Source organism: Argopecten irradians, chromosome 16 (assembly GCF_041381155.1).
Source record: "Argopecten irradians isolate NY chromosome 16, Ai_NY, whole genome shotgun sequence".
Taxonomy (NCBI): Eukaryota; Metazoa; Mollusca; class Bivalvia; order Pectinida; family Pectinidae; genus Argopecten; species Argopecten irradians.
The window spans coordinates 32,894,710-32,907,629 of record NC_091149.1 but is presented as its reverse complement, the minus strand read 5'-3'; the positions used below and the strand labels follow the sequence as shown (position 1 = coordinate 32,907,629).

At 36.4% G+C, this 12,920-nt stretch overlaps 1 protein-coding gene across 1 annotated transcript; it reads left to right on the top strand.

Moving 5' to 3' along the window:
- Window positions 1–2,504: 2,504 nt before the first annotated feature.
- LOC138310183 (mucin-2-like) lies at window positions 2,505–8,315 on the top strand. Its single transcript, XM_069251304.1, has 5 exons — window positions 2,505–2,634; window positions 4,945–5,285; window positions 5,581–5,684; window positions 5,839–7,114; window positions 7,221–8,315. The coding sequence occupies exons 1-5, from the start codon at window positions 2,505–2,507 to the stop codon at window positions 8,313–8,315; spliced, it is 2,946 nt and encodes a 981-aa protein (XP_069107405.1).
- Window positions 8,316–12,920: the final 4,605 nt, after the last annotated feature.

Genomic DNA, 12,920 nt, shown 5'->3' with positions numbered 1-12,920 from the left:
GGTAGCAAAAGAACACTGTTTTCTTAATATACCAAGCTGTACATTTCCAGTTTGAGATTCCACAATCCGATTTAAGTGAAAATTATTGTAGTCATAATTTTGTATGCTTAAAGATGCTCCACCGCCGACAGAGCATAAATGATATTTATCATTTGAACAATAATTGGTGTTAAATTGTGTATATATATGCCTAATTAACACAAAAATTAACATAAGATAATATATTTCGCCTATGGTGCATGCGCAATTCTTACTTCATTACATATATACGATATAGTGTCACGGAATTTTTTCGGGATGCGATTAATTATTTTTCATATTTTTTAACTTGAAGTAAAATTAGAAGCGTAAACTTTTCAATGATGGTAATCATGTAAAGTTGGTAACTTTTATATCTGAAGGAAGAATACTAAATCGTCTGCTCCTGTTTTTGATAGTGAAAAAATACAATTTGTCAGCGTTGGAGCGTCTTAATATAATGGTAACACATTCGAAAATATTGATTATTATGGTAACAAAGTCGAGGCCTCTGACTGGTTAGAATTCAGATATTGTCAGATTTAGATAAAAAATTGCGGTTAGAGTTTGAATTATGCTGATTCACATGAGAACACTTCCGAAAGGCTTAGTTTCCATGGTAACTCTGATTTGTTGAAATTTAGATATTTTTTTAGATATGAATGAGAATTGGTACTGGGGTGGTCGAATTTTGCAACCCACACCTTTTTCAATTTAATCTTGTGATTTTATTTTTTACTAGATTTCCATGACATTGAAGCAACTTTTAGATACATGTGCATACTTGTGGTATTGTTCAATATTTAAAAAAATATTTCTGCTTTATTTAATTTTTGCGTGAAATAGACAATTAAATGTAGTATAATACATCTAGGTCGTCATTTTGTTTTATTATTTCGTTAAGTCACTTTATTTCAAAACGCATCATTAATTATCTGCTGCAAACTATCGCTTGGAAAGAGATTAAAAGAAATTGAAAACGCATTAACTTTACAAAAGGAAAAAAATGACGGAATATTTTGGTATGTTATTGAATATCGACATTTAAGAGGCTCAATTTTATATTTATTGTTTTTAAAACTCCTAACCCTACCTTAATTGTTTATTGATAGTGAGCGAGTGTGGGAAGTATCCACTGTGACCATGTTACGAGGTAAGAGCGCGCTTCCACATAACTACACATCGTGAGACATAAAATATGTAACTATTATAAAAACAAATACATGACTACAACAAACTCGAAAAATACACACGTCATAACTAGGTATTTTTTTCAAATAAAAAAAAAACAGCGGCAAAAATGACGACCAGAATGAATGATGGGCGTTAAATTCATACAACTGCCGCTGGCTCGTGCCTTCTGTAAATTCCATATCCAACAAGCACTCGCTGTGGAACCTCTATTTAAACGGTCACCTGTTTTATAAGCCAGCGGCGTTGTCTGGAAATCGCGCCCATTGTCAATTCTGATCGTTACTTTTGCCGCCATTTTGTTTTGAAACAATCAGTAAAACAATGATATAGTGAACACAAGGATATTTTTCGTTTTCGTTGCAGTCATGTTTTTTGTTTCTTATTTATTGAAAAAAATAATTCTTAATTGCATTATTTGATTGCTTGATTGTTTTAAGCAGCCAACTTTTGTCGGTCCCTTGGGAGACCGCTTAATAAGGTTTGGCTGAACATCCTGTTACGTAAATAACAAATACAAAACAATCTTAAATTTTACAAGGAATCTTTAAATGGAGCGTTTGTGGATTAAGGTGAGCGAACTGATATAAAAGTTATTATTGATCTAATTGTTAGTTTAAGTTACGTAAGATCGTGAATGTTTTAAAGAAAAAGAAGTAACCTATTGAAAATTCAGAAAAAGAAGTATTATATGAAAACTACATGAAAAAGAAATTGCAATGTTCAGCATAGCCATACAAACAGAAAGTCTGCAATAAATATCAATGCCTTTGATAGTTTAAACGACTTAGCAAGAGCTTGATCAAATCTACAGTATACAAATCCAAACGAATTATTTTCATAATATTACACCGTCTATCATCAGTACACAGGATATAGCTATACACGAAGCGACAGCCAAAGATACAGCGCGACAGGGGATAATTCAGTCATTGTTTAACGATACAGCACAATTATGCAGACGGTAACCTGTACCTGCTTGAAAGTTAGATTACTCATTTATTTTTGTTTATTTTGAAATGAGAATATCGTTTTAAACCAAATCACCTTTCTTACATAAATGAATATTTATATATATATATATTCATTAATACAAAATGCCGATAAGCTGGGTTTCTTCAATGATTTGTAAATATTCGTTTTAAAAGGAGACATCAGTGTACGGCGTATAGCGCGTCAGGTATACGGATACTATAGCTAAAATTGTGTGGTGTACGGAGTATAGCGTAATAGTAACAATAATGTAGTGTATAATAACCTCATTCAATTGATCATTTCGGTTTATTTGCTTCACAATGACGATCCAGTTTACAAATGTGTCCGGTAAAACCACAAAATCAGTCAGTAATCAGAGAAAAGCAGTCAAAACTACTAATTCGGCACCCAACATAGAAAATGAATTTAAGACAGTGTTTGAGTTAGTTAGTAAACTTGGAATCCAAAATTTTTTTTTTAAATTACAGTGTAATTATAATTTTCTTATCAAAAGATGAATGAAGGAACAAGTCATGTGATACTCTACACAGTTATATTTTACTATTCAATAGTTTCAGGGGTCTGTCTGTACCTTTTAAATGAGGAAAACATTACATTTCATCTTTCTTGAAACATGTATATTTTACAGAGTTTATATAATTTGGGAAAACATTGACATAAAAATGGGAAAATACAGCAAAATATCTCTTGTGTGAAGAGGCCTTATTTGGCCCCAAATGTATCTAACACTCACTAGAACACGTTCATCTGTCCGCTAGTATTGCGTTTTCCCCTGTTTTACTTTTATCTTTATTATGAACATTTGTCGTTTTAAAACAAGACGAACAAGCAAAACTCCTTCATTGTCTTTGCTAACGGCATTATATGATGTTTTAACAATATATCGCGGTCTCAAATGACCAGATTATGACCAGATGGTGTAAAGTAAGTAACTTTTGTAACTAAAGAAAAATACAAAATCGCCTGCTCTTGTTTTTGATAGTGAAAAAGACCATTTGTCGGCGGTGGAGCATCTTTAAGGAATTATTATCCTACTGTATTTTACTATTTAGAATTTAAAACTCCAGGACAAATACATATATAGTTAGATATGCCGATCGTAAATATAGGTGGTAATCTCTATAATATCATATATATGTTTCTGGCGGATAGACTGACAGATGAACAAGCTCTGTATGCGATATCCCCTTTATAAGTCGATTTTGTCAATGTCTTATATTGTTTCGAAAGACTGTCAAACATGTTTGTATATTACCACTATTACCATTATCTTCTGATGGCACGTTCGTTATATCATTTACGATGATAGACACATCCAATGCTTTGTTTATAATTGTAATACCAACCGTGATTTTTTCTTTAAAAACAGGAAATTTCAAATGAACGAACGTGTTTTAAAATGTTTTTAACTTACTATACCACGTACATTTACCCTTCTATACTCCGTACACACGTTATTTTTTAAATGATTATACTCCGTACACAGGGCGACTATGAATTGAAAACGGCATTTATAGTACAAATAATGCTGATATATCGGTCTGATTACATTATTGTAGCAAATATGTATATTGTTGATATACAATTAAGACCAGCCAGACTGAATATTTGCAACAAAATGAAACTATTTTCCTATTACAACATTTTGCCGAAAGTACACTCCATGCACACCATGTACATATTGTCAAATAATTTTATAACGACTCTTTTGATTTTCACAGTATATACATATAACGAATCTGAAATAGTTTGTGAAACACACAAAACAGGAAAAGACCGGCAATACTAATTTCAAAATGGAAACAACATAAATTTATTTATCGGTTTTTGTGGTGCAGCTTCGAGTATAGCTATTTCCGGTGTACCAATGATAGACGGTGTGTATAAAAACTTTTAAGATTAAAACATATCATGATTAATTCCATTTCAGTCCCTCTAATAGCACAGCTGGCAGTATTATGTCTTCATCTGCAATATGCTAATTCTACAACCACCACAGCATTACACGATATATCAACAACGTTATCCATTAATACAACTACATTAACCACTACTACAACTACAGTACCCACTACTACAACTACAGTACCCACTACTACAACTACAGTACCCACTACTACAACTACAGTACCCACTACTACAACTACAGTACCCACTACTACAAATACGGTACCCACTACTACAACTACAGTACCCACTACTACAACTACAGTACCCACTACTACAACTACAGTACCTACTACTACAACTACGGTAACCGATACTACAACTACAGTACCCACTACTACAACTACAGTACCCACTACTACAACTACAGTGCCCACTACTACAACTACAGTACCCACTACTACAACTACAGTACCCACTACTACAACTACAGTACCCACTACTACAAATACGGTACCCACTACTACAACTACAGTACCCACTACTACAACTACAGTACCCACACTACTACAACTACAGTACCTACTACTACAACTACGGTACCCGATACTACAACTACAGTACCCACTACTACAACTACAGTACCTACTACAACTACAGTACCCACTACTACAACTACAGTGCCCACTACTACAACTACAGTACCCACTACTACAACTACAGTACCCACTACTACAACTACAGTACCCACTACTACAACTACAGTACCCACTACTACAACTACAGTACCCACTACTACAACTACAGTACCCACTACTACTACAACAACGGTACCCACTACTACAACTACAGTACCCACTACTACAACTACAGTACCCACTACTACAACTACGTACGCCACTACTACAACTACGGTACCCTACTACAACTACGGTACCCACTACTACAACTACAGTACCACTACTACTACACATACTACGGTACCCACTACTACAACTACAGTACCTACTACTACAACTACAGTACCCGATACTACAACTACAGTACCCACTACAACAACTACAGTACCCACTACTACAACTACAGTACCCACTACTACAACTACAGTACCTACTACTACAACTACGGTACCCGATACTACAACTACAGTACCTACTACTACAACTACAGTACCTACTACTACTACAACTACGGTACCCACTACTACAACTAGGGTACCCACTACTACAACTACAGTACCCACTACTACAACTACAGTACCCACTACTACAACTACGGTACCCACTACTACAACTACAGTACCTACTACTACAACTACGGTACCCGATACTACAACTACAGTACCCACTACAACAACTACAGTACCCACTACTACAACTACAGTACCCACTACTACAACTACAGTACCTACTACTACAACTACGGTACCCGATACTACAACTACAGTACCTACTACTACAACTACGGTACCAACTATTACAACTACAGTACCCACTACTACAACTACAGTACCTACTACTTCAACAACGGTACCCACTACTACAACTACAGCACCCACTACTACAACTACAGTACCTACTACTACAACAACGGTACCCACTACTACAACTACTACAGTACCCACTACTACAACTACGGTACCCACTACTACAACTACAGTACCCACTACTACTACAACTACAGTACCTACTACTACAACTACGGTACCCACTACTACAACTACAGTACCCACTACTACAACTACAGTACCCACTACTACAACTACGGTACCCACTACTACAACTACAGTACCTACTACTACAACTACGGTACCCGATACTACAACTACAGTACCCACTACAACAACTACAGTACCCACCACTACAACTACAGTACCCACTACTACAACTACAGTACCTACTACTACAACTACGGTACCCGATACTACAACTACAGTACCTACTACTACAACTACAGTACCTACTACTACAACTACGGTACCCACTACTACTACAGTACCCACTACTACAACTACGGTACCCACTACAACTACAACTACCCACTAGTACAACTACTACCCACTACTACAACTACAGTACCCACTACTACAACTACAGTACCCACAACTACTACAACTACAGTACCTACTACTACAACTACGGTACCCACTACTACAACTACGGTACCCACTACTACAACTACAGTACCCACTACAACAACTACGGTACCCATACTACAACTACAGTACCCACTACTACAACTACAGTACCCACTACTACAACTACAGTACCCACTACTACAACTACAGTACCCACTACTACAACTACGGTACATTACTACAACTACAGTTACCCACTACAACAACTACGTACCCACTACTACAACTACAGTACCCACTACTACAACAATACGTACCCACTACTACAACTACAGTACCCACTACTACAACTACGTACCCGACTACTACAACTACTACAGTACCCACTACTACAACTACGGTACCCACTACTACAACTACATTACCCACTACAACAACTACGGTACCCGATACTACAACTACAGTACCCACTACTACAACTACGTACCCACTACTACAACTACAGTACCCACTACACAACTACGTACCCACTACTACAACTACGGTACCCACTACTACAACTACAGGTACCCGTACTACAACTACGGTAACCACTACTACAACTACATTACCCACTACAACAACTACGGTACCCACTACTACAACTACAGTACCCACTACTACAACTACAGTACCCACTACTACAACTACAGTACCCACTACTACAACTACGGTACCCACTACTACAACTACAGTACCCTACTACAACAACTACGGTACCCACTACTACAACTACACATACCCACTACTACAACTACGGTACCCTATACTACAACTACATTACCCACTACTACAACTACAGTACCCGATACTACAACTACAGTACCCACTACTACAACTACAGTACCCACTACTACAACTACGGTACCCACTACTACAACTACAGTACCCGATACTACAACTACGGTACCCACTACTACAACTACAGTACCCACTACTACAACTACGGTACCCACTACTACAACTACATTACCCACTACTACAACTACGGTACCCACTACTACAACTACAGTACCCACTACTACAACAACTACGGTACCCACTACTACAACTACATTACCCACTACTACAACTACATACTACTACGGTACCCACTACTACAACTACATTACCCACTACAACAACTACAGTACCCACTACTACAACTACATTACCCACTACTACAACTACGGTACCCGATACAACAACTACAGTACCCACTACTACAACTACAGTACCCACTACTACAACTACACCCACTACCATACAACTACGGTACCCGATACTACAACTACAGTACCCACTACTACAACTACAGTACCCACTACTACAACTACGGTACCCGTTACTACAACTACAGTACCTACACTACAACATTACCCACTACAACAACTACAGTACCCGATACTACAACTACGGTACCCACTACTACAACTCAACTACATTACCCACTACTACAACTACAGTACCCACTACTACAACTACAGTACCCACTACTACAACTACAGGTACCCACTACTACAACTACAGTACCCACTACTTCAACTACATTACCCACTACCACAACTACGGTACCCATACTACAACTACAATACCCACTACTACAACTACATTACCCACTACAACAACTACGGTACCCGATACCCGAACTGCACTACAACTACAGTACCCACTAACTTACAACTACGGTACCCCGACTACTACAACTACAGTACCCACTACTACAACTACGGTACCCACTACTACTACAACTACATTACCCACTACTAACAACTACAACTACATTACCCGATACTACAACAACTACAGTACCCGACTACTAACAACTACAGTACCCACTACTACAACTACGGTACCCCACTACTACAACTACAGTACCCGCACAACTACAACTACGGTACCCACTACTACAACTACATTACCCACTACAACAACTACGGTACCCGACTACTACAACTACAGTACCCACTACAACAACTACGGTACCCGACTACTACAACTACAGTACCCACTACTTCAACTACTACCACACTACAGTACCACACTACTAACAACTACACCACATACTACACAACTGATACTACAACGACTACAACTGATGATAATATACTACTACTACTACAACTGATGATAATGTACTACTACAACTACAACATGATAATATTACACTACTACAACAATAATGTACTACACTACTACAACTGATGATACAGTACACACGACTACAACTGACAATAATGTACCCACTACTACAACTACACTATACACACGACTACAACAACTACTAATAATACACACACTACTACAACTATGTATAATAGTACACACTAACTACTACAACTGACAATAATTTACACACGACTACAACTGATGATATACACACTACTACAAACTGATGATAATGTACTACACTACTACAACTGATGACTATATTTACACTACGACTACAACTGATGATAAATGTACCCTACTACAACTATAATGTACATACTACTACAACTACGATAACATTACTACACACTACTACAACTAATATAATTACACACACGACTACAACTGATGATAACTATGTACCACTACTACTACTACTACAATATGTACCACACTACAACTACAACTAATGTACACACTACAACTACTACACTGACTAATAATGTACCTATAACTACAACACACTATACTACAACAACTACAACTATACACACGACTACAACAACTACGGTACACGACTACAACTACAACTACACACGACTACAATGATATATACACACGACTACAACTGATGATAATATACCCACTACACTACAACTGATGATACAGTACACACGACTACAACTGATGATAAATACCACACGACTACTACAACTAATGTACACACTACTAAACTATAATACACTACTACACAACTGATGATAATGTACCCACTACTACAACTGATACTACAACTACACACTACTACTACTACAACTACATTACCACACGACTACAACTGATGATAATATGTACATGTACTACAACTGATGATAATGTACACACGACTACAACTAATGATAATGTACACACTACAACACAACTACGGTACCCGACTATAATGTACACTACTACTACACTACTATAATGTAACATACTACTACAACTGATTGACTATAATGTACACACTACTACAACTATGATATGTACACCACGACTACAACTATATAATATACACACGACTACAACTATGATAATGTACACTACGACTACAACTATGATACTACACACTACTACAACTGATGATACTGTACACTGACTACAACTACTGATGATAATGTACACCTACAACTATGACTACTACACAACTGATGATGTATACACTACTACAACTACTAATGTACACACGACTACAACTGATATAACTACTACACGACTACAACTATGATAATGTACACTACTACAACTATGATATGTACCACTACAACTGATGATAATGTACCACACTACTACAACTATGATAATGTACCACACTACTACAATGATAACTATACACACGACTACAACTGATGATAATGTACCCACTACTACAACTACAATGATAATGTACCACACTACTACAATGACTATGATACCCACGACTACAACTATGAAACTATACAAGTAACACTACTACTACTACTACTATACACTATGTACACACGACTACAACTATAATGTACACACTACTACAACTATACTACAGTATGTACACATGACTACAACATACATGTACCACTACTACAACTGACTGATAATGTACACACTACTACAACTGATGATACTGTACACACTACTACTATGATATAATGTACCCACGACTACAACTGATGATAATGTACACACGACTACAACTGATATAATATACACACGACTAACTGATATAATGTACCACGACTACAACAATATAATGTACCCATACTACAACTGATGATACGGTACACACGATACTACAACTATGATAATGTACACACTACTACTACAACTGATATAATGTACACACGACTACAACTGATGATAATGTACCCACGACTACAACTGATGATAATGTACACACGACTACAACTGATGATAATGTACACACGACTACAACTGATGATAATGTACACACTACTACAACTGATGATAACTACACACGACTACAACTATAATGTACTACACGACTACAACTGATGATAATGTACTACTACAACTACAACTAATGTACCCGATACTACAACTACAACTGATGATAATGTACACACTACTACAACTATGATATGTACCCACGACTACAACTATAATGTACACACTACTACAACTGATAAATATACACACGACTACAACTGATGATAATGTACACCACTACTACAACTGATGATAAATGTACACACACTACTACAACTGATGGTATGTACACTACTACAACTGATATAATGTACACACTACTACAACTGATGATACACACACTACTACAACTGATGATAATGTACACACTACTACTACAACTACAACTGATGTATGTATACCACTACTACAACTGACAATACTGTACACACTACTACAACTGATGATAATGTACTACTACATACTACAACTACAGTAATGTACACACTGACTACAACTATGATAATGTACACACACTACAACTGATATAAACACACGTACTACAACTACTGATGATAATGTACACTACTACTAACTGATGATAATGTATATACACACGACTACAACTACTACTATATGTACACACTACTACAACTGATACTACGGTACACACGACTACAAATGATAATACACGACTACAACAATGATACTATATTACAACTACTACAATACTACAACGACTACAAACGACTACAACAACTACATGTACTACACACTACAACTACTGACTACCCACGACTACAACTATACAGTACACACTACTACAACTATGATAATGTACACACTACAACTGATGACTAATGTACCCACATGACTACAACTGACTGATAATGTACACACGACTACAACTGATGATACATGTACACACGACTACAACTACTATACACACGACTACAACTGATGATATGTACACACGACTACAACTGATGATAATGTACACACTACTACAACTGATATAATGTACACACGACTACTACAACTGATGATAATGTACACACGACTACAACTACTATACATGTACACACTACTACAACTGATATAATGTACCACTACACTACTACTACAACTGACTACAGTACACGACTACAACTGATGATAATGTACACACTACTACAACTGATATAATGTACTACTACAACTATATAATGTACCCACTACAACTGATGAATAATGTACACACGACTACAACTGATACTATAATACTACTACTACTACAGATACTAATGTACTACAACTACAACTGATAATATACCCACGACTACAACACGACTACAACTAATGATAATGTACTACACTACTACAACTGATGATAATGTACACACAACTACTACAACTGATGGTATACTACACACGACTACAACTGATGATATGTACACACTACTACAACTGATGATAATGTACCACACTACAACTACACACGACTACAACTATAATTACACACACTACGACTACTACAACTGATATAATATACACACGACTACAACTGATGATAACTATGTACACACGACTACAACTGACAATAACAGTACCCACACGACTACAACTGATGATAATGTACTACACACGACTACAACTGATGATAATGTACACACGACTACACTGACTAATGTACCCACGACTACTACTACTACACACTACTACTACTGATGATAATATACACACGACTACAACTGATGATACATGTACACACGACTACACAACTATGATGATAATGTACACACGACTACTACAACTGATGACTACACACACTACAACTGTATAATGTACACACTACTACAACTATGATAATACTACACTACAACTACCACTAATGATAATGTACACACTACTACAACTGATGATAATGTACTACACGACTACAACTGATGATAATGTACACACTACTACTACAACTATGTACCCACTACTACAACTATGATATACTACACACTACTACAACTGATGATAACTACACACACGACACACTATGATAATGTACCACTACTACAACTGATGATAATGTACACACCACTACAACTGATATATTATGTACCACACTACTACAACTATGATAATGTACACACACTACAACTGATGATATGTACACTACTACAACTACAATGATATAATATACACACGATAACTACAACTGATATAATGTACCCACGACTACAACAACTACACACGACTACAACTGATGATAACTACTACAACAACTAGTACTACAACTGATGATGATAATACACACTACTACAACTTGATACAACTAATGTACCACACTACTACAACTATAATGTACCACTACTACAACAACTACACACTACTACAACTATAATGTACACACTGACTACAACTATATAATGTACTACTACTACAACTACAACTACACTACTATCAACTGATGATAATGTACACACGACTACAACTGACTACATGTACCCACTACTACAACTATGATAAGTACCACACTACAACTACATGATAATACTACACACACTACTACAACTACAGTACACACTACTACAACTGATGTATAATACACACACTACAACTGATGATAATGTACACACGACTACAACTGATGATAATATACACACGA